Below are 23429 nucleotides of genomic sequence, written 5' to 3' on the forward strand. Positions count from 1 at the left end.
TGGCTAAAATGTTTTTTTTCTTCACGCTTTTCCTTTTCAGATATATCACCTGCTTCTGTTTAAGCATGCTAGGGTAGGTCTACTGTGAAGTTCATCGATATTTCACTGTCTAGAATATCAGATTGTAAAATGTTGCACACCTTAATTCCCTCACATAGGCATTGACTATTATAAAAACAGAATGAGCGCAATGACTGAATTAACTACTTGTGAGATCCTCATCTTGGAGCCCCTAATGAATAGGTCTGATTAGTAACTAATTGGCTGTGGATGCGGTTTGGATGTGGCGGGAGCCTGAATTGCATCTTTCCCAGGCCAAACTAAAATCCAGACTGCAGTAAGGGGACTCTGCCACCAGATGGTGCCAGAAATCAAACTAGTAAGGAGACTCCGCTAGTAGTCCTCGCAGCGACTCGATTTACTTCCGGGTAAAAGTTCAAAATATCCATGAATGATAAGAAGTAAAGAAAAGGTAAATAAGAGTTATTTATAGTTCACCGTGTACACCACTACCATTTCCTTATAAATATTAAATTATTAAATACCATACAATCTATTGACTGGCATCATATTAATTAATTTTACAGGCCGTCAGCGTTCGCTTTCTTGTCTAAATGAATGCTACCACTAGCCCTATGCCGTTAGCTGCACGCAGCAGGTACTCGGGGAACAAGCTCTGTACAATCACATGTATTCTCTTTCTGTTTGGTTGTATGCACATGTACGCAATGCATTAAACTTCACCTTCCACCAAGTCAACTCTCACCAAAACATGAACAACAAATGATTTATAGGAACTTGGTATACTATAGCAGACGAGTGCAAATTTTTGAGAATGTGTGCGTGGTCCCTTTTGAATGTACAAACAATAATACTATTCACCTTCCCAACCCTCAGGCCAATATTCGTGATGGAGTCAGCTGAGGAGAGTGGTCTCAGTGTGGGGGGCTCGGTAGGAGAGGAGAACTACTTCCTGGGGTACACCTTCACCGACCGCTCCCACTCAAGCCGGGTGGTCAAGAGCATCATGGACCTCTGTCTAGAGGACGGCCTGTTTGCCGACGTCACCATCAACGTGGACGGCAAGGAGTTCCAGCTGCACCGCCTGGTGCTGTCCGCCCAGAGCAGCTTCTTCCGCTCCATGTTCACCTCCAACCTCAAGGAGTCCCACAACCGCAGCATCGAGCTGAAGGGCGTCAGTGCCACCGTGTTCCAGTTGCTGGTGGACTACATCTACCACGGCACCATCAAGCTGAGGGTGGAGGACCTGCAGGACACCTACGAGATGGCAGACATGTACCAGTTGACCGCTCTGTTTGAGGAGTGCTCCCGGTTTCTCTCACGGACGGTTGAGGTCAAGAACTGCCTACAGGTGATTGATTTGGTTCCGCATTGGTGGCTTTAGGCAATATTGACGACTTGGTTGGGTGGGGAGGACAGGATAGTCTAGTAGTTTGGATGTTTGACTCCCAGACAGAAGGTTCTGGGTTTGAATCCTCTTCATTTGATTCTACCTGTAGCCGTCCTGGAGAAAGATGCTCCTACCTGCTCCTTCACCATATGAATCCAAAGTTCACTTCCCCTTAAATGGTTCATTAGTGAAATAACCATTGTGTGGCCTCTGTCTCATGGTGATCCGGCTACAGGTGATGTGGCTTGCAGACAGACACAGTGACCAGGAACTGTACACTGCTGCCAAGCACTGTGCTAAGATCCACCTGGTCCAGCTGAATCAGACTGAGGAATTCCTCAATATGCCTCTCTGTCTACTCTTGGACATAATTAAAGGTATTCCTTAATTCTTCATGGCAAATGGAATGCCTGAATACTCATGATGCCCGTTTGGTTGACATACTATTTTATGAACTTAAATCAATCTTTTTGCGCTGCAGATGGTGTGCCGAGCTCCCAGAAACCAAAAGTGGCTATCGACTCCTGGATAAACCACAACAAGGTGGAGAGAGAGGAGTTTTCTTGTGTCCTTCGGGAGAATCTCAAGGTAAAATCGATCTCCTTTAATGGGCGTTCCTCTCCTCAAGGTCTTCGTAACCTGTTTGCGTGTAACATGTGATACCGGTTCCATCTGCAGGAGATCGGCGAGAAGGTCCACATCTACCTGATCGGCAAGGAGGAGACACGGACACACTCGCTGGCCGTCTCCCTGCACTGCGACGAGGACGACAGTGTCAGCGTGAGCGGCCAGAACAGCCTGTGCCACCAGATCACGGCGGCATGCAAGCACGGCGGCGACCTGTACGTGGTGGGCGGCTCCATCCCGCGGCGCATGTGGAAGTGCAACATGCACACCATGGACTGGGAGCGCTGCGCCCCGCTGCCCCGCGACCGCCTCCACCACACCATGGTGTCGGTGCCCGGCGAGGACGCCATCTACTCACTGGGCGGGAAGACCCTGCAGGACACGCTGTCCAACGCCGTCATCTACTACACGGTGAAGGACAACATGTGGACCGAGAGCAGCCAGCTGGACACGGCCGTGTCCGGGGCGGCAGGGGTAAATCTGGGGGGCACCATCTACCTGCTGGGCGGCGAGGAGAACGACATGGACTTCTTCACCAAGCCGTCGCGCCTCATCCAGTGCTTCAACACGGCCACGCACAAGTGCCAGATCAAGCCCTACATGCTGCCATTCGCCGGCTGCATGCACGCAGCGGCCCACATGGACGTGATCTTCGTGGTGGCAGAGGGGGACTCCCTGGTGTGCTACAACCCCCTGCTGGAGAGCTTCACGCGCCTGCGCTTCCCTGAGGTGTGGAGCTCGGTGCCGTCGCTGTGGAAGGTGGCCAGCTGCAACGGCAGCATATACGTCTTCAGGGACAAGTGCAAGAAAGGGGACGCGAACACACTGAAGTTCAACCCTGCTACGTCGGTGGTGTCCGTCATAAGAGGCATCAAGATCCTCCTCACGAACTGGCAGTTTGTGCTGGCTTGAAAAAAAAATAATGAAAGCGTACGGCATAAGCACTGCTGCTCGATTACAAGGACTGTGTTTAGAGCCCGCACGTCAATAACCTGCTCCCGGCCTGGTTTAAGATGATACTCCATTGATGCTCGACAATGTGAATAGATATATAAATGAATAATAATGTGCTGGTGTAAAAAAAATCAGCCAACAAGGTATAAAACCCCACAGAAAGAGTTGTAACAAGCAACCTCTGATAACCTCATATCTGGGTTTTCCTTCATTAAGAGACCATATCAATAGAGCAGTCTCCAGTCAAGTCTGGGTCTCAATGTCTAATGCTTTCAAACAACAACGCTTGTGAACAACATTTTAGTAATGATTCATTTCTGACACTGCAAACAGATCATAGTGTTTTAAATGTGCGGGGAAACATTTTGATTGAAGCATGTAAATAATTTCTAAATCGTTCATGCATGTTCTGTTCTTGAATTATAGACGTTGGTGATATTGTTACATCATGAGAATTTCAGCTTTCCAATTCCTCAGTTCTCATTCCTAGCAGGATCTTTGAGATCTGTATGTTTGTGCAGCTCCATTCTCCAGTCTCGATCTTCCAATGCCGTTTTTGTCATTGTCCACTGGGCCTGTATTTCAACGTATCTTATTTTTGCTTCAAAATGATAACCAATAACGTACCAGTTGTCATGCTCTCTGTGCCATTGGGTATGGGTTCTTGTTTTGTGTATATGAATGGATGGGTTCAATATGAAAAATAATGTGGAACATAGAAAATGCTGCATTTGTTATTGTAAAAAGCAGCCTAGCGTTATATTGTTACAGTACTTCTTCCACATCCACTTCATTCTGTGCAACTGCTTATGTAGTATTTGTTAATCTCCATGAATTTTGAATGAAGTTTGAAGAATGAAGTTATTAAAGATAAAACAAAAACCTTTTGTTTTGATACCTGGAACCTCTCTTGTAGTATGAGTATTATGTTATACTTCCTACTATATTTTGGTTCTAATAATTATTCTAAAGATACCAATCCAAAATACGGGTCTGGGGTAGGGCCAAAGCCACTGGATTGGAACAAATGTTGTAATCTAACCCAATGAAGGGACCAGTACTGAACACTGCTGAATCATTGTATCACAGCCCTTGGTGCATGAGCATAGCTGACTGGGTTTAGTAGAGGCAGCTTAGTCATTGTTGCTCGTGAAAAAGGTATGAAATATGACTCGTTAACCATTACATATTCTGTCAGTATGGACAGAAATTAAGGTTACCTTAAATTGCACCCAGTGTCTCTGGGGCCGCACAGAGACAGGAGACATGACTCCTGAAAGATTTATGGTGGCAGCGCCCATGGATCTTGTGAATAGCAAGGTGCTAAAAAGGCCTATTTGTATCCCCGTGGAGGGTAACAGGGGTCGTGCAGCAGAGGAAGCTATACTAGAGGGGCTAAAGCCCTGATCCCATTGATGTGTTGCAAGAGGTTGTGCAGCTGAAACCCAAGACCAGTAACATGAGGGACTTTGTGAACTATTCTAAGCATCAGTTGCTGACGCCGTGGCCATTGGTGGGTGTGGTGGTGGTGGGGGTAATGAGACCCACATCCGCCTCCATTAGGAGCCCCAATGGGAACAGCCAGACACCCTGAGGCACGGCTAGACAAGTAGTCTCTCAATCTTTCAAAGAGGGACCAAAAAAAAGTAGTCCCATTGCCCGACTTATCTCCCAGCAGCACCATCGCCTCGCAGCAGAAGATGTAGTCTGGGCTCTGACCACTCACTGTGCGCCTGTCTGCTCGGGGAGATCGTTGTGAGGAAATTGCCGAAGGCGTCTATTGTGACCTTGGGAGCGCTTAGTTGAGGACAGAGCAGAATTTCTGAAGGCACACATGGTCTGGAGTGACAAGGCCATCTGCTGTAGAGCCGGCTCTGCCCCGGCGGTGGAGGGTTAGGGAGGGGAGGGGCGGTGGACTGCAGGGGTGCAGAGAATTCCTCTCGATGGGGTGTGGAGGGAGTAGATATTCTGGGATATCGCTGGCAGCACACCGCAGAGAAACGTGTTTCTTTGGCGTTTTTTCGAGCTAAAATCCAAGGAAGAATTTGTGAAGTCCTTCAAGTGAGGAGGGATTCCTTGCATGGGCTGAGGAATAAGTTATTTTCCCCCTGCACACCCTCCACAAGTCGCCACAAAGTCATTGGCGACAATGCTCTCAGATTGTTGCTCTTTAACCACGGTGGATCTAGTTTCCTTCGTATCGGGGCTCAGTCGGAGCTGAGAGCCGGACCCGGAGGGCCTCCAGGCACCTCAAGCCGTGGTCGTTGGGAGTCCTTCTGGGATCAGCAAGGATTTACTCGCTCGCTGCCTCGCTGCTGAAAGTGCGCGACTCAAACGGATGAATATTTTTATGAGCCATCTTGTAGCAGAGATGGGCCAGGACCAAACCAAGCAGCAGATAGAGAAGGGCCTAAAGCTGTACCAGTCCAATCAGACAGAGAAGGCTCTAGATGTCTGGACCAAGGTCTTGGAGAAGACTTCGGATCCTGGAGGGAAATTCCGTGTGTTGGGGTGTTTGATAACCGCCCACTCAGAAATGGGGAAATATAAACAGATGCTTAAGGTATGAGTTCCTACCCAATACAGGATGCAAAAATTATGTTTTCTTTTGTTGAATAATGTATTTTTTGCTTCACTTTGTTTCATATTTTTAGTCCTGCATTTAATTTTGATAGAGGCTTAACATCAATGAATTTGGGGTAACACGAAATATTGGAGATATTTGATCAGTGTGTAGAGAATTTTGACACACATTATTACTTCATTTCATGTTGTCTCCGTCATATTTCACACGTAATTTGAATAATTGACTGGTATACAGTTTCCAGAGGCATTTTGGTTATGCAACCAGTGGTGGGAATGTGTATGAGGGAGCTATTTGATGCGGGGATGCTACTGTAATTTTATATGTCATCATCTCTGCGAGGGAGATACAGTTCAACTTCTCCCCTTGCTGCATGTCCCGAACACGTAAATGGTACGTGTTCGGGACATGAAAAAGGCAGAGATCAAAGATTACTACTTTGTTACTCTCAAAACCTCTCTATATAATCATACTCTCCATGTATGGCTTATAAATTAGCTTCATCCAATGAAACCACGTAAGATATATAATAACTACAAAAAAAAAGCTACAGACCACTAATACTACATCTCACTTTGAGGCAAAACCTACAGTCAAGTTGACTTTTACGTAACAGGTTTAAGTGGCATAAATGTGAATTACTGTTTCTTGTCATGGCATTGAAAAATACCCTATATTTCTTTAAAAATGGATTAGTCTGTCCCAGAATCCTGATGATCCTCCAATAACCTATACCCTGTGTTCTTTGGTCTGTATAGTACGCCCTAGCCCAGATAGACACCGCCAGGGAGATGGAGGACCCCGACTACCTGACGGAGGGCTACCTGAACCTGGCCCGCAGCAACGAGAAGCTCTGTGACTACCAGAAGACCGTGTCCTACTGTAAAACGTGCCTGGACATGCAGGGGACCACCGTCAGCCTCCAGCTCAACGGACAGGTGTGCCTGAGCATGGGCAACGCTTTCCTGGGTCTCAGCGTGTTCCAGAAGGCCCTGGAGAGCTACGAGAAAGCCCTGCGCTATGCACACAACAACGACGACAAGATGCTGGAGTGCAGAGTGTGCTGCAGTCTAGGGAACTTCTACGTTCACCTCAAGGTAGGCCTCAGGTTGCAGTTCTGAGTTGTGTTAAGAAGGCATTTAACCACCAGGACTAAATACGCAATGTTGTAAGTTACATCAAACTGTTTAGTAAACAGTGGATGGAAAGCCTGTCCCTTCGACCTGTTAATATATAATATTAATATAATAGCTATTTTGGTTCTGATTGCAGAAAGAAACTTAAATGCATGATTATTCAACATCCCAAAGATCTCAAGACAAAGTGGATGGAATCAAAGAGATGATCAGATCTTAATCCGATTAGAGAATGAGTCAGTATTTATGTGACCACGGTTTGTGTGTGATCATATGGCATCAAAACAAAGCGTATGAATAATCAGAACCTGGAGTACTATGTGTTGTAAGCCAGGTTGCCTGAGAGAGATTGGCTGCTTAGTAGAAGCACAGAGATTTGTATAACTAATCCCTTGGCTTCCTGGGGAAGGATGGGTTTCAATGGGAGCGTGATGAGATGGTGTTCAAAGAATGGACTCCTATCACATTACTCAATGAAAACAAAAAATAGAACATGCCAGAGTCTGGAAATTAAACATCTGAAATTCAGGAATAATCACAACTGTCCTGGGGGCGATCTAGCGCTCAACGTGGGTCATGGACTCTAAACGGTCTGGGCCGGCAGTACTACACAGTACACACTGTTGCTCCAGTTGTCTCCCTCCTCACCACCCTCCACCCCCCTGTCTGTGCCCGACAGGACTACGAGAAAGCCCTGTTCTTCCCCTGCAAAGCCGCTGAACTGGTCAACGACTACGGCAAAGGCTGGAGCCTGAAGTACCGCGCCATGAGCCAGTACCACATGTCAGTGGCGTACAGGAAGCTCGACCGCTTGCCCGATGCCATGGAGTGTTGTGAGGTGCGTGCATTTGTCTCCATAAAGTGGTCGGTGCCATCGTGCCTTCGCAAGCAATGTCTTTCTTTGAATGCAATGCAAACTAATGAACTGTGGATAAGGAAGGACAATGTTTGTTTGGTGTGCTGTTTTGTCGTCAGTGCTTTCAGGCATATAGTGTGTACTGTACTGATGTCATTGGCTGTGTGGGAGTGTGGAGGAATGCGCTGTGGAGAGACCACGGAGTGGGCCTAGTGACAGGTGCAGATGACAGTTGAAACCAGTGTCTCCGACCCTGACTGAAGTATGTCCGCGGAGGTGCCAGTTTTAAAGTGTTAATGAACAGATTAGCTTTTGTCTTCTGGCGGGGGTCTAGGTATGTACACGGTGACAAACATGACTTCATGTTCAGAAGTGTTAGTATAGTGACAGGATACAGGCCCACAGAAAAGTTGGGAAAGATTTGTTGCGTTTGAGCTTTTAACTCTTGTCCGGTTTTGACTCACACTTTACTCAAATGGGTCCTCGGAACTGAAATCATGAAATGAGAATGTGTATATATAACAGAGTACACATCTCACCAAGATTTCAAATATATATTAATATTTATTCAAAAAAATGTTGCATTCAATACTGAATGACAAATGAAGACTGAGGCTATTGGTGGGGATGTAGAGCTAACTGTGATTTTTATTTTTTTAGCAGAATGAGGCCAAATCTTTCCTTCTTGTAAAAATACATATAAAAAAAACAGAAGCAGGTGAAATGTTGATAGAAACCAAGTTTAGTTTCCATTAGAGTGATGGACATGTGTGACCGCTGACCAAGTACTGTACTCACAGTCCCAACACAGTAGGCCAACTGTCCTCTCCAATACAAATCTCTGTAATATAATAGAAAGGAATAGAGGAAAACTGTTAATCTGATTATTATACAGTATATAAAATGAACGCATAAGTGAAGATTGATGTGTCTTTTTAGGCTTCCTACGTATATGATTATTGTGTTTGATTCCTGTTTCCTGTGTCATATTTGGTACATAATCTGAGCTTCTGGTATCCAGTCTCCAGTTTGCATCTTGGTTAAACAGGTGGAACTGATTACAAGGTGGCTCCCTGATTTGTAGCAGCCTTTAATCTGATCTGAATCTTCCTCCAGGAGTCCATGAAGATCGCCCTGCAGCATGGCGACCGCCCTCTTCAGGCTCTGTGCTTGCTCAACTTTGCTGACATCCACCGCTGTAGGAAAGACGCTGATGTAAGCTGCCATCGTGTGTTGAACGATGCTTTTAGGTGCCGACCTTCAGCGGTTACAGCTTTATATACACTTTATATGCATTTATAATAAATCCTATTTCAATTTATTGTCACCTCTCTTCCTCGTGTCCAGAAAGCTTTCCCCCGCTACGAGTCAGCCATGTGCATCATGACCGAGATCGGGAACCGTCTGGGACAAGCACAGATCTACCTGGGCGTGGCAAAGTGCTGGCTTCTGCAGAAAGACCTGGACAAGGTGCGCTCATCTCAGACCAAAGGATGCCTCGTTAATCCTTTCAATACACGTCATCTGGAGGTGTGAACACCAGGACACACCAGTACATAAATGACTCTGTTCCTCTCTCTCAGGCTCAGGAGTCTCTGCATCGAGCTGAGGAGTTGGCTGAGGAATTGGGTAACAAGGTATTCGGAGTGAATTGAACTCGAAATGTAAAAAATTTAACCACACACAAAACATAAGTCATAAATGCAAAATGTAAATTATAAACACAATAGACAGTCTCAAAATTGACTCATTGTGCTTCATCACCGAGTGTCTCTTCCACCTCTCCCTCCTCCCCTCTCCAGCTGTGCACTCTGAAGGTATGCTGCCTGAGCGAGGGCATGTTCCGCAGCCGGGGGCAGGGCGAGCAGCTCCGGCAGCAGGTGGTCAAGCTGCTGCAGTGCGTGGAGGAGCTGGAGCTCTACTGCGGGATGTGTGGCGAGTCCATCGGCGAGAGGGACCAACAGCTGCAGGCCCTGCCCTGCTCGCACATCTTCCACCTCAAGTCAGTGCTCCGCTTATCTCGTCTGTTATCATTCAGATTCATAGCCGTCTCTGCCAACAACTGGCAACTATTGGTGACAAGTGATTTCAATAATAAGAGCTATGCCCCCTCTGAGCACATCTTTGTTATATCTTATCCCACATGTATTTTTATGACATCTTAAAGTATATTTTAGGCCCTACAGTGACAATTCTAACTATGACTACTACTATTTTCTGAAGTTAATTTTGGAGTTTTTTGTAGCAACTACAATTTTGATAATCAGCTTTCACTGTCCTCAGACTCAATTGTAGATCGCTTTCGATAAAACTGCTAAATGTATAAATGTAAGCACTAACCGTGTCCCCTCCCTGCAGATGCCTGCAGACCAACGGGACACGGGGCTGCCCTAAATGCCGCCAATCCTCTATGAAGCCTGGGTTTGTTTGACCCGCGTGCCGGGACCTCCCCCTAAGCATGCGTTGGGTCTGCGAGACATCAACCACACACAGAGAGCTCCAGCCGGGTACGGTAGACTCTTCTTACCCAGCAGGTGGTTCAACGTCCGGGCGGCCTGGAGGTGTGGACACCGCTTCACCCAGTATGAGGAGAACGTGCTCCGTTCCCCCGTTGGCCTGGCGGGATGCTGAACAGGAACTGGGCCGGTTTTGAGGGACAGCGTTAAGGAGTCAACAGTCCTTAGCGGATATTTACAGATGCCTGTCTCTGAGCCAAAGCTTACTTGGCATTAGGAGAGATGGAGGAGTTAGAATTTCACATTAAAAGGTCTGGCAGATTGAAGCCCTTGTTGTATCTGATCGCTGACCATCGTTTTGAAATTACAATCATAGGGACACACAGAGGAATCCTGCCCGTAAAACATGTGGTTCAATAGTAGGCCAATATATATTTGATAGTTTGGTTGGAAAAGTGAAGCATAATATGTGTGCCATACATGAAACAGTTGCCGGATAAAAGAGAATTATTCTGTATTCTACATCTGTGGATAGTCTTTGTTATGTTTACTTAAATGTGCTCCTGCATTTATAATCATATTTATATTTTTGTGCAGAACACATGCAATATCAGTATTACTATTACATTTATGTATATATATAAATATATATATATTTGATATAGGCCTACGTGTGTATATAATGTTACTTTTTGAGAAAAGTTAGATTTATCTAGTGTTTTGTCAAACCAACTGCAATATCTTAACAGATACAGAAAACTAGTATGTCTTTACATAGCAGGGATACAGAGCTGTTTTCCTTATCTTAATGATAAAGCAACAAGTTCAACACACATTGTGTTACTCACATACATACATATTGTATTCACTGGTTATTAATGGGAAGGTATCTCTTTTGAATAGACCATCTGGAAATGTGTCGAAAGATTGCTGAGAAGGTCAACCTTGATATGGGGAAACAATCTTATCTGACCAATTATTTGCATGTGGAATATTATTTTCAGAACAGCTACTTATTCTCAGGAGCAAGCAACCGTGGTGCTTTGGTATTTGAAGCTGTACACATTATGTAAATATAGAGGGATTGGTCATATTTTGTTTCTTGGCAGCTTTCCTGGAAATTAATATGAGACCCTTTTCACAGGTCGTCAATAGGCTAAAGTAACTTCCGGTTCCGGTAATTTTAACCATAGGTCGGTTTATTTACGTCTGTCACAGCACCAGCCTGCTCAGTGTATATCACTGTGTCTATAGTGGTGCAATGCCAGACCTAAAGCCAACAGACCCCTTGTTAATGAGCTACACCTGTGCATTTCCTACTGTGAAAAGGGTCTTGCATTTCTAATTTCAAATAACCTTTGTCAGGGGATTTTGTAGGGAATGGCAAGAGTGTCACATCCACGATCATTATTGCAATGTTGAACACGATGTGGGATTGCAGGCACAGTTATCATTTTCTGTATCCAAACATTTTATTGACTTTATTTCACAGAACAGAGACGTTCTTCAGAAAGCTATTATCGCCTAGCAGTCCTTGAATGGATTTAAGATGCAATCCAGTCTGATAATCGAATGGTCGATATTAAGCTAATTTCAGCATGGATTCATGTCAAATATTAAGAGTTGTTGATTTTATTTTGGCTGCCCTGATCTCTTGGGGCGTTGATATTTATATAATACACATTTAACATAACATGCTTGCAAGAACAACCAACAATGTATGTTTCAAACCAAAACTACCTCCGTTTCTCAAAGACTCCCTTCTCAGAGGATGAATGCAGCATAACAATGGATGGACATTATTATTTATATACAAAATATTTGCATTAAATCAGCATGCTTCAAAGTTGATTTAATAATGATCTTCATTATTTTTCTGAGATGTACTGTCGTATTAACATTATCTTAGTCAGGATTTGTTCCATTTGTTGATCATACTTTTGTCATGCCAATAAGCCATTAAATGAGAATGCATCATTATTTGTTACACATGTCGAAAGGTCTTTGTGGGTTTCAAAGTAAGTTACAAAAACTAGAATGTATCCTGTAATATGCATACACTGTATAATAGCCATTATGCCATTTGTTATTGTGAATAAAGATTTTTTGTTTGTTTGTTGCGAGTCTCAGAAGTAGTGATTGGACCCTAAATCTAACTGACCAGGGGCCTACCGCGATGGGCAGAGGGTTCAGCAGCGATGGCTTCACACTCACAGTGGGATGCTTCCCGCTTTTCAGCCTCCTGGCCCTGCTGAAATGGGGCCTATAACTCTTACCCAGTTTGTTTACAGAAATCTCAGAGAATGTAAAGGATCTCAACAATGCCCTCTGTGGCACATTGTCTGTCGCTGAGAGGCCTCCTGACAATGTCCACCTAAAGATAGACAGAGCCATGTTTCAAGAGCAAAAGGACACACAGTAATTTTCCCCCTGTTCACATGGATGTTGAGGCCAGAGGCCCCATATACATGGGATGAGAGTGAATTAACTACCGGGTTACAATTATCTCGTACTAGAATGGTAACCTTGAAGTAAGGAGCAACTTCTCTGTAAAGTAAACACCTATAAATTAGGTTAAACTGTGCCAATTGTCCATGGTCCATTGTCCATTATTTTTGGAAAGATTCAAATTATGATTTGAAATGGTTAATGTTGGTGAACATGGTTAATATTAGCACAGAAGGATTCAAAAGTAGCCTGTATTGCCGTGGTTCTCTAACATTTTACAATAGTGAAACACTGTCAAGTGATTTTTTCAGCTGAGTTATCCATGCGGGTACAATTCTTTTTTAATAAAATGAACATAAATAATGTATGTGCGTTCTATTTGGCAGTGTCAACATAAACATTAAAAGGGTGCAACTAATAACCATTTAGTGAGAAACATGGGACTGTGCTTCATGCAACTGTTAATTAATTGGCTAATTTCTCCCCTCAAAAGAAGCACAACGCCAAGGGAGGGTCAGAGCATGTAGAGGGGAATTCCATAAAAAAAATATTCCTCCCGAAATGGACGACATTTTAGTGATTCTGGATGTGCTTTCTTTCTCACCGATTCTCCTTTCTACTTATTGTCAGAATTATGTTTCAACCAATTACACATCACATTTTCTCAATTTTCTTTTGTCTAGCTTTCCGAATTAAAACTTGCTCAGGGTGAAACAAATATACAGTTTGCTTTTATTTATTTATTTAAATTTTCTGAGTACCCCCTGCAGATCTCCAGAGTACCCCCGTTTCAGAACCACTGCTTTACTGCGATGCAGTTAATGTCTTCAGTTAATGTTTGTTAGTGTGTTCAAAGTCAGAGATTGTGTTCACTTATCACACATGTATTTTTATGACATTTTAAACTAGAATAACTAATTACTTTTCTCTTTGCTTTTGAGTTTCCTTTTAGATTCCATGTCCTTGAGTTTTGAGTCCAGCTTACGTTGCAAATAGGCCTTCTTGTTGGGATCCATAGAAGTGTCCTTTTTCCCACTTCCAGCGTACAGAGCGCCTTCCCTGCTGATCCTCATGCGAGCGTTGGCCTTGGCCTTGTCCCCACAGCCATGAACCTACAAGTTCACATTAGAGTTACTCACATTGTATATCACCTTAAAAGAAACACACATTTCCAACCAGTACTCTACAGTATTTCCTAGCGATTTGTTCTTGCTTTTCATTCTGAACATATATTAATGACTGCCCTGTAGTAGTTCCCAAAGTCTGTTTCTTAACCAAATATCCAGAATCAGAAAGTAATGAACCTGCCATTTTTGTCCTGTGTCTATACCTCTGGATAGTTCTGATTGAGATGAACGACTTTGACTTTCAGAAACTGGAAGTTCAATCTCTGCGACCGCATCTCACTAAATGGTCTGTACGTACGTTCTTGCATCGGGCCATGGCGCACATTGCTCCACAAAAGACACATTTGAGCAAATCATGTTTGTGTGTGCCTAAGTGTGCCAAAGCAATCAACAAGCAGTCCTTGGTAATGATCCTGGTTCTGCGCAGGTGGGTCTCACCTCTGGTACGTGGTGGCCCAGACAGAACTGTCGGTTGCAGTAGGGGCAGAGCTGGCCGAGCAGCCGCACGGATGCCTTGCACTTGACCAGACTGCACACACTCTCCGCCTTCATCACCGCCGATATCAGCGTGTCGAAGTCGTCCTCCGCACCCGCGCCCGCGGCAATGTCACAGACCCCGGCTTTAGTGCGGCTCTTTCCTGGAAAGGGTGTAGGATAGGTCAACCAAAATATCCCTCCACAGAAACAGGGAACTATATCTGATCATACGACCAGTGCTCACCTTTAGCAGGCTTCTTGGCCGTGGGGAGCTTCCCGATCACTGCCTGAACCTGCCTCTTCTGCTGAGCGACCTCCTCCCGTCTCTGCTGCTCCCTCTTCATCCTCTCCAGGTGCAGACTCTTAAGATCCCCTGGTGGTTGTTGAGAAGAAGTGGCCGCTTGTGGCTCCGATACCGTCGGCTCCTCCTCCTCCTCCTCCTCCTCCTCCTCCTCCTCCTCCTCTTCTGGATCTGGTCGCGTCGGCCCGGACCCAGGAGGAGGTCTGAAGACGGTGATGCAGCGGTCTCTACCCTCTCCTCTGCTCTCGTGTCCCAGCCCGAGCTCCTCGGAAATCCGGTGCACCAGCATGCGGTCGTGGGAGTTGAGCGACGGTGGGAATTGCAGTTCTTCTTGAGAAGGATCCCTTAGGTAAGTCTCCACCTGCTCCCTAATCTCGGCGTACCGGGTCTGCGTCTTCAGCTCCTCTTCTGCGGTTAAGATACGGGGCTTGGTGGGCTGCCGGTTCTGATTCACCTGGTTTTCTGGGACCCTGCCACCAGCAGGCTTCGCCTGGGTCTTTCTGTTCTCTTTGTCTGCAGCCTGATGTTTGACCTTCTGCTTGGTTGACGAGGCAGCAGAGGCCTTGGTCCTGTTGTCGTTGTGGCTGCGAGTGTAGTTCAGCGGCACGATGTCCTGGAGGTACTCGAAGGCGGTGCGGACCTCACCGTGGTCCGTCATGTGACTGATGAGGGACTTGAGGAAGGCGTGACTCTGAACCGTCTGGGAGTCGCAGATCACGGCCAGGTGGCGCCGGGCGCGCGTCACCGCCACGTTGATCCTCCTGTCCTCAGCAAGGAATCCAACCTCGCCTACACACAGGAAATACATGAAGAAGAAATAAAAACATTAATACATAAATAATAAATAAAAACAAAAAACAAATATGAATTGAAGAATAAACAGTGTTAATAAAACATTGATCATGGTGTTAAATTGCCATGTAATTGATATAGATAGATGTACACAGGAACGTATTCTATATCAGGCCTTACCTTTTCTGTTGGACCTGACTAGTGTTAACACCACAGCCTCCTTCTCTCTGCCCTGAAAGCCGTCCACTGACTTGATCTCCAGGGCTGGATACCGTCCAGACAGCCTCTGGCGCAGAAGATCCACCTTAAGGAGAATATGACAAATATAAAAATGCTTTCAACAGGGTTGTTTCAGTGGGGTGAGGGCAATAAGCCATACCCATTAATACATTATTTTACATGAATTAACAACCACTAACACATTTATTAACAGTTTCTGCTTATTAACCAATAGTAATATTTCGGGATCATTTAAAATAAAACAATACGTACTTGTAAATTGTATGGAGCAATGACGGCTATGTCTTGAGGTTTTAGTCCAGCCTCCGTCAAACGTATGATGTGTAGTTCAACAAGGTCAACTTCCCCTGAGAACACAATCAAAAGAATGTGTTTGTTATTGTACCCCACAGACATGCTTAAAACAACATGTTCATAACCCATCCCTTGAGCTGACCTTGGTTGCCCTTGGACTGTTCGTCTGTGACCTCCATTTCGCTCAGCCCACAGCCCGCCGTGTCGATGAGGAGCAGGGGGGTGCTGGTCTCCTCGACGCACGCAATTCCTGGTAGATCTCTGTGGCAACAGAAAAAGGAAGAGGATGAATGAAATATTTTAATGTCAACACAAGATATTCAACCCGCCCATCTGGAAGCGCGCCCTCACTTCAGCAGGTGGCCCTCCACTGAGCTGTGTGCAGTCAGACGCCCCTGGTACATCTCCCTGGAGGCCCAGTCCATGATGAGGTGGTGCATGCGGTACTGGACCGTCAGCATGCGGACCACAGAGTCCCCAAACTTCTGGATCAGTCTCTCCATCAGACTGACTGCCAGGCCCTTCGACGCAGCGCTGCAAGAGACGCAACATCAGGACCAAACGCTTAGCAAACCATATAGCACAACTCAACGGTTCACTTGACAACGGTTGTCATCCTGAAAACATCCTATCTGACTAAATCAAATACAGGGAACACCAGATCGTACGTTTGGGACTTGATGGTGGGGGGGAGCTGCTTGTAGTCCCCAGCCAGGATGCATTTGCGTGCGTTAAGCAGAGCGATCCAGCAGCTGCTCTCCAGGGCCTGGGCACACTCGTCTATCACCACCCAGTCAAAGTGGCCGGGGGGCAGGTGTTTAAGGGGCCCATCGTTGGAGGCCCCTGGGCAAATGGACACACACACACACACAAATGGTCTCAGTTTCTCTCTGTCGTGCTTCAGGACATCAGCATGACTGAGGAGGACGGTGGATATTACCTGTGTTGGTTGATAACACCACGTCTGCACTTTTTAGGACCTGACCGATGGCCGTTGCTTCCCTGGTTCTGAGCTCTTTCCGCAGCTCCCCGATCTCTCGTTTGAAACTAAAACGTTCACCTTTATCACGCATCTTCTTCATCCCCAACTGGAAGCGGAGGAAATGGATGTATACGAGTCAGCCAGTAGAAAAAACCTTTAGAAATGTTGCATATGATGATGATATTAGAGTGTGGAACATTCTAGCATACTTACGAAAGCTTTATCCATGTCCTTCCGGATATCAGCGATGATGTTAGTGTTGTCACTCTTGGCCAGCACGGCGTCCAGAGAATGTTTCTGGATGGACTCCAGCAGCCGGGCAGGGTGGCCCAGTCTGAGGACCTTCACCTTACAGCGGGCCAGCCGCTCCACCAGGTTATCAACCGCCACGTTGGAGGAGGCACAGCACAGGATCTGGGGAACCAGGACATACAGCAGAGTCCATTATCCAATTTAGCTTCAATGGCAAACGTAACAAACAGATAGTAAAAAGAGTATATTATTATATTATATACATTTTATTCTCATTCCTATGTTAATAATGAGTTAATAATCCACATTGCATCAATAATAATGATAATCATATACCAAAGCAGGTACTGGAACTTTATTTAATTAATGGTTGCTCATTACATTTAGGAGCAGGCATCTCGTTCTGGGATTGGGGATCGAACCCAGTACCTTCAGGCTGGGCGTTAAACAACCTTCTAGCCACTACGCTATCCTCCCCCCTGAAGTTCAGGCATCTTTACTTCGTTACAACATCTTGATAGATATATATATATACACACACACACACACACACACACACACACACACACACACACACACACACGCCAGTTTAAGCATATTTCTCACCTTGTTTCCTTGTTTAACAGCCTGGAGAATGACCTCAACCACGGTGGTGGTTTTCCCAGTGCCAGGCGGGCCGTGGATCACAGCCACGTCCCTCTGGGACAGAGCAAAGGACACGGCTCCTCTCTGGGAATCATCCAGATCCTGGTTGAAGAAGCCCAGATCATCTGAGGAGGAGGGACACAAATGCATGCTTAGGTACGCTATGGGTAAGGAGAAATTAAAATCACATTTCATTAATGGAAATAGTTTATGTACTTGTTTGTGTCTGGGATCCAGGTTCTGAATAACCAAACAGAACATTTATCAAGTTTGAAGCTGGTCCGTTGCTGTACCCGTTCAAAGTATTCAACGCACTGCAAAACAAGACATCCAACCAATGAAAACCGATTGTGACAAGGATTTACTAATTTGGTTGTTTTGCACGTTTAGCAGCCTTTAAAAGCTCCTCACCGTGTCATCCGCTTGTAGGTGACATTGTTGGCTAACTTCAGCAGGTTGTACAGCGAGTCGGTTTCAACATTGAAGTCCTCTTGACAGTCCTCAAAGGCTACGGTGACAGATGTCTGACTCGACTTGGTCACTATCCCAGTCCCGATCTGGGAACTCGCACTGCATCCAGCGGCAACATACAAACCAACGATGTCCCCTGCAAAAATCTCCACGTTTTCACAATCTACGAAATGTGAAATTGAATTGAGATCTCGTTCACAAGTATCTTTCTTACCCGGTCCGAAGCCGTTACTTGGAAGAACCGACACCCCCATGTGTTTCCTTGGTTCCAGAACCACTAGCGTCCGGCCGTACAGCCCCGTTGACTGACTGGCTATCTGTAGTTTTAGCAGGCACACTCCTTTGGTTTGGAGTTCCTTCAGAGAGCTGTTCTCCTGCCATACCCTGAGAGGAAGACAGCCACATGGGTATGGGGTTCATCATTGTTTTTTAAGTGATATTATCCATTGAATTATATTCATGTAAATACCTGGTCTCTTCGATTTCAGCTTCTCTCTCCTCCTGCAGAAGCTCAAGTGTCTTTGACACAAACTGTTCAATTTCCATATCTAAGCTGTAGATGACATTAACAAGGAACAACCAATAGTAGAAGATTAAGTAAAACAAAACAAATAAAAACGAGACTTGTGGCTCTCAGTACAGTAAGCCTCCCTTCAGAGACACCCACCCACCCAAACTCTCCAAGTAGGACATCTAACCTCTGCTCTCCAAATGCACCCAAGGGTGACAATAGTGATTGACACCCTTGCTCGGTTCAATAGTTAAGCAAGCACTTAGCTACAGGGCATGTTATATTACAATCCGTCAAATGTTGAGCTATCTTAGAAAAATAACAGCTAGCAACACATTCGCACCCACGTGTCATTCATTGTAAGTTAGAGCAAAGCTCGTTAGATAGATAAATAGATAGATGTGATAATAAGTAACAATATAGTTGTAACTACCTGATCGACTGTCAACAGCGACCAATGAGATACTTCTCTTCTTTTACTAGTCAAATGGGGCAAACCCATGCGGACGAGAAGCCACACCGCCATCTATCTGCTGAGGACACACACACACGTTTTATTTTGTTGACTCAACGGAACTTTTATTTTGAAGGATACAGGATAGCTGTACTTACTTTCCCTCGACGCTGTGTTCTCTCTCCTCACCCCCACGCTGTCAGTCCAGCTCAACAGAGCTAGCTCTTATTAATAGTTTACATGACTACATTATCTAATTAATCATTCACATGTTCACTGAACAGCCAGGATCCTCCACATGTGTTAACCTTCTGAAGCATGTCTGTGGTTTGGTTTTAGGAGGACGTCAGCTTTCTGTTACGACCAGGAAGAAAGCTTCCTGCGAAGGGCTGCGACCCCAGTTTATTGATTTCTTTGTGGTTTATTGAACTCTAAATGGAAACGAAATCACTTTTGGTCTTTTTGTTGGCCACTTGGAGTTGGTTGGTGGTCAGTGGGACCCTTTCAAAAACGGACGCCAAGAAGACGCACAAAGCTGAGATGGTGGACGTGAGTACCTGTTTATTATAGAGTCAGGACCCTACAGGTCTAGGGTCATGATGACCATGTAGATCAATGGTCAGGGACCGACAGGTCTATGGTAAGGGGTGGGAATCTCTTGGCAGCTTACGATTCGATTCCGATTATGAGGTCAACGATTCTATTCTAAAGCGATTATTGATGCATCTCGATGCAATAATTTTTTTATGTAGTACATTTCCTTGCGTGATTTTCAAAAATATATACATCTGTGTTTGCTACTCAGTTTGCTAATCACTTCCTACTTTAGTGATGATCATTAAAGACTTAATTATTAACTTATCTAATATTTTATTAAAGAGAAAACTTTTGTCACAAATTGTGACAATATTCTATGAACAATGCAATAATCAATGCAGCTTGCATTACAACACAATATGGAAGTTTTATTCAGTTTTATTTTCTTTCAAATTTTTCTTTTCTATGTCATTAAAGAAAAGCTGCTCTTGAATTAGAAGGAGTTCTTGTGTCTGGCTGTGAGTTGGCGTGCATGCTATGCGTAGGCTGAATCGCAATCGTGTCAAGACAAATCAGATTGGCCAATACACATTGAAGATAAATTAAATAATTTTAAAATTACTAAAATTTCCCTCGCTGGCGAACAGAATGTTGCAGCAGGCAAACAAATTATAAAAGATTTATTTTTAAAAAAAAATAAAAAATCGTTCTAGAAGGAATCACGATGCATCGAAGAATTGATTATTTTCCCCACCCCTAAGACCCTACAGGTCTATTGTCAGGACACTACAGGTCTATGTTCAGGACCCTACAGGTCTATATTCAGGACCCTACAGGTCTATGTTCGGGACCCTACAGGTCTATGGTCGGGACCCTTCAGGTCTATTGTCAGGACCCTTCAGGTCCATAGTCGGGACCCTACAGGTATATGGTCAGGACCATAGGTCTATGCTGATGATGTTTCCAATGTATGTTTCCAGACTTTCAATCATCTCATGCTGACAACAAAAAAGTGACATTTCTGCACACACAATAGGAACTATTTCATTTTAACCTATCTACGTACTACCTGCCTTTTCTGACTTTCTTCCTACTCTCTATATGTGCACAATATTACCTTATTATATGTCATATTCTTTCCCCGCCAGTCTTCCCTGGCTGAGGTTTCTGTGTTGGACCGCGGCCTGGTTGTGTCTGACCCCCAGTGGAGGGACATCGTGAGGGAGGAGAAGAGACACTGCTCTCACATCAAACGCACCTTCCAGGGACACGTCCTCGGATACATTACTCCTGTAGGTCTTAAACCAAGTCAGTAGAAGTTGCATGTTTTGTGTATTATAATGTTTAATTCCTTTGGATATGAACTATTTGAATAGGGCCCTTAAGACCAACAGTTAATATGCATTATTCATTTTCAATCCCTTGTCTCCTCAGTGGAATTCCCATGGCTATGAAATAGTGAAGGTCTTTGGCTCGAAGCTGAGCTCAGTGTCTCCAGTGTGGCTTCAGGTTCGCAGGCGAGGAAAGAACAGCTATGACGTCACCGGACTTCAAGACCATGATCCGGGTACGGAGATGGCATTGTAATTTAAAACTTTATGCCGATTTAGGGGCCTCCGTTTAAATATTTATCAATAGTATTTGGTTTTGGTGAAAGCATCTCATAAAATAAAATTGTTCTCCCATATAGGCTGGGTCAAAGCTGTGATTAAGACCAACAGAAAAATCAGAATAGGTAAGTTAATGTTATTTTCTGGACCTAAAAAAATGTCATTATTCGTTACACGTTGCTTTGTTTAATTTGAGTTTTATACAGACATTTGAAGGTTTTAAGTGTAGAAGCTCTTCCGTCTCAGTGCCTCGGCTGCTGTTTGACGGTTGGTCCTATAAGGACTACATGAGTGTTCTGGAGAACGAAGATGAGATCGAGGAGCTGGCCAGTGAGCTAGTGGATGTTGCAAAGGTAATGTATTACTATAGCACGTTCCACAGCAGCTTGCATAATATACGGTACATCCACCTGGCGTTCACTGTATTGGTGACGGCATCGTGCCGTGTTTTCATCGACAGACAGAGCAGTTTCATGGTTTTACATTGGAGCTGTGGAGCCAGCTGGGAGGGAACAAAAGAAGGTGAGCTCATCAGGACCTAATGATTCCTATCGCCTTGCTGCCAGGTTTTACCATTTGTTCAAATTCAACTAGTTAAGTCTACTATGTTCTTGTCATTGCAGTGAGCTGGTCCACCTGATCAAACATGTCTGTGAGACTCTGAAGGCTAAAAGGTTGGACTGTTTCCTGGTCATTCCACCTGCTCTGACCAGGTAACCAGAATGGGAAATGTACCTAATGCAAATGATAAAACGTCATCAGGCATCCTTTCTGACCTTGATAAAACATGTGCATTATAAACAGCTATGGCCAGCCAGGCATGTTTGGTAGAGAGGAGTTTGAGCAGTTGGCTCCAGTTGTGGATGGATTCAGCTTGATGACCTACGACTACTCCAGTGCAGGAAAGTAGGTGCTAGCATGCTCTTGTGTCACATGTAAATACGACAACAAACCTGGCGCAACGTTAAACATGCATGACTGTCTCATAGCCCCGGGCCGAGCGCCCCGCTGCCCTGGATTAAGGGCTGTGTTCTGGAGCTGGCCCCCAGCAGCCAATGGAGACACAAGATTCTGATTGGGCTGAACATGTACGGTATGGACTTCTCAAGCCAGGGAGCAGATCCAGTCCTGGGTGGGAAGTAAGAAGAGCGCTGGACCCTGATACACCATATCAAACTTGATAAATGGATAATGGCAAAATCCTTTTCATTTGTTTACATGTGAACTAGTGTGTATGTATTCATTTTTTAAATTAATTATCTGCAGGTACATTGATGTTCTGCGGGAACAAAGGCCAAAGCTTCTTTGGGATGATTATGCCGGAGAGCATTACTTTAATTACAAGAGGTAATGAATACTAAATATAGATTAAAGGATGATATTAACATCCACCGGCACCAATCACTAACTTTTTACTCATTTTATTTTTTAGGAACAACGGCGTCAAGTGTAAAATGTACTACCCGACCCTTAAGGTAAGAACTCTTTGGATGCTTTGGTAAAATATGTAAGTTTATTAGTTCAAACTATATATATACTATATCAAACTATATTACTTTTTCATTCATTTTCCAGTCACTCTTCATGAGGATCTCTTTGGCCACAGAACTGGGTGCAGGAGTTTCCATGTGGGAATTAGGACAAGGGCTGGATTACTTTTATGATCTCCTATAATGTGGGAAAAGGACTGCTCTGGTTTTTAAGAACATTAGCAAAATGTACTTCCCACACCTTCCATACCAAACGCAGTCATTGTTGCCCTCGACTCAAACCGATAACCGGAAACCACCAAGAGTATATTTGTGCTGCAGTTGACCTTGGAGTTGGCAGGGTGTCATATTTTGAATAAATACATGGCAGTAATGGTTGTACTACCTCAAAAGCATGGTACATAGTAGTACATTAAACCAACATTCAGGAAATCTGAGGTATCTAATTTAATTTATTTTTAATATATTGATTGACAAGACTCCAGATATATTGGCAGAGAAATCATTTCAAGAATTGTATAATATGCTGTGCAATTCATACACTTGTTAATAAAGTGCTTTGATTGCTTGGCCTACATGCAGGCTTCTGCTGGAATTAGTCCTGTGTGCCATCAGCGGAAGTCCTGAGAAACTGATGTTGGTTTATGACATGTATTTATTCCTTTTTTAGTAATTTACCCATCCCTTTTTGAATATATGTCTGGGCCACTTTTGCACTTGACATTCAAAAGTCAATACTTTATTTGTTCAATAAAGAAGACTTCACTATTTTTC

General features: G+C 44.5%; 4 protein-coding genes across 5 annotated transcripts; 3 read left to right on the forward strand and 1 right to left on the reverse strand.

Annotated features, from left to right (window-relative positions):
• Nucleotides 1-424: 424 nt before the first annotated feature.
• Nucleotides 425-3011, forward strand: kbtbd4 (kelch repeat and BTB (POZ) domain containing 4). The gene is made up of 5 exons (XM_079742632.1): nucleotides 425-472; nucleotides 898-1372; nucleotides 1647-1788; nucleotides 1893-1999; nucleotides 2090-3011. The coding sequence occupies exons 2-5, from the start codon at nucleotides 911-913 to the stop codon at nucleotides 2948-2950; spliced, it is 1572 nt and encodes a 523-aa protein (XP_079598758.1). The 5' UTR covers nucleotides 425-472; nucleotides 898-910; the 3' UTR covers nucleotides 2951-3011.
• A 2319-nt stretch (nucleotides 3012-5330) lies between these two features.
• rapsn (receptor-associated protein of the synapse, 43kD) lies at nucleotides 5331-10044 on the forward strand (the record flags this gene model as incomplete). 2 transcript variants are annotated; one of them, XM_079742974.1, is made up of 8 exons in its annotated part: nucleotides 5331-5555; nucleotides 6335-6673; nucleotides 7392-7550; nucleotides 8685-8783; nucleotides 8916-9038; nucleotides 9152-9205; nucleotides 9371-9570; nucleotides 9927-10044. In XM_079742974.1, the coding sequence occupies 8 exons, from the start codon at nucleotides 5331-5333 to the stop codon at nucleotides 9997-9999; spliced, it is 1272 nt and encodes a 423-aa protein (XP_079599100.1). In that variant the 3' UTR covers nucleotides 10000-10044. The 2 variants fall into 2 exon arrangements, with proteins under 2 accessions (XP_079599100.1, XP_079599101.1); XM_079742975.1 differs by lacking the exons at nucleotides 8916-9038; nucleotides 9152-9205 and having other exon boundaries at nucleotides 5364-5555.
• A 1465-nt stretch (nucleotides 10045-11509) lies between these two features.
• ighmbp2 (immunoglobulin mu DNA binding protein 2) lies at nucleotides 11510-19006 on the reverse strand. The gene is made up of 16 exons (XM_079742875.1): nucleotides 18998-19006; nucleotides 18523-18606; nucleotides 18268-18437; nucleotides 17994-18189; nucleotides 17799-17896; nucleotides 17544-17707; nucleotides 16899-17099; nucleotides 16644-16791; nucleotides 16372-16546; nucleotides 16055-16237; nucleotides 15846-15964; nucleotides 15662-15756; nucleotides 15350-15473; nucleotides 14321-15166; nucleotides 14038-14237; nucleotides 11510-13584 (listed from the first exon to the last, which is right to left on the reverse strand). The coding sequence occupies exons 2-16, from the start codon at nucleotides 18597-18599 to the stop codon at nucleotides 13387-13389; spliced, it is 2994 nt and encodes a 997-aa protein (XP_079599001.1). The 5' UTR covers nucleotides 18600-18606; nucleotides 18998-19006; the 3' UTR covers nucleotides 11510-13386.
• A 188-nt stretch (nucleotides 19007-19194) lies between these two features.
• On the forward strand, nucleotides 19195-23428 carry chid1 (chitinase domain containing 1). The gene is made up of 12 exons (XM_079743892.1): nucleotides 19195-19567; nucleotides 20704-20847; nucleotides 20990-21122; nucleotides 21246-21290; nucleotides 21412-21518; nucleotides 21626-21687; nucleotides 21789-21878; nucleotides 21970-22071; nucleotides 22155-22304; nucleotides 22432-22512; nucleotides 22598-22640; nucleotides 22741-23428. Exons 1-12 carry the CDS (start codon nucleotides 19454-19456, stop codon nucleotides 22837-22839), a joined length of 1170 nt encoding a protein of 389 aa, XP_079600018.1. The 5' UTR covers nucleotides 19195-19453; the 3' UTR covers nucleotides 22840-23428.
• Nucleotide 23429: the final 1 nt, after the last annotated feature.

Source organism: Pollachius pollachius, assembly GCF_949987615.1.
Source record: "Pollachius pollachius genome assembly, chromosome: 9".
NCBI classification, from domain to species: Eukaryota; Metazoa; Chordata; class Actinopteri; order Gadiformes; family Gadidae; genus Pollachius; species Pollachius pollachius.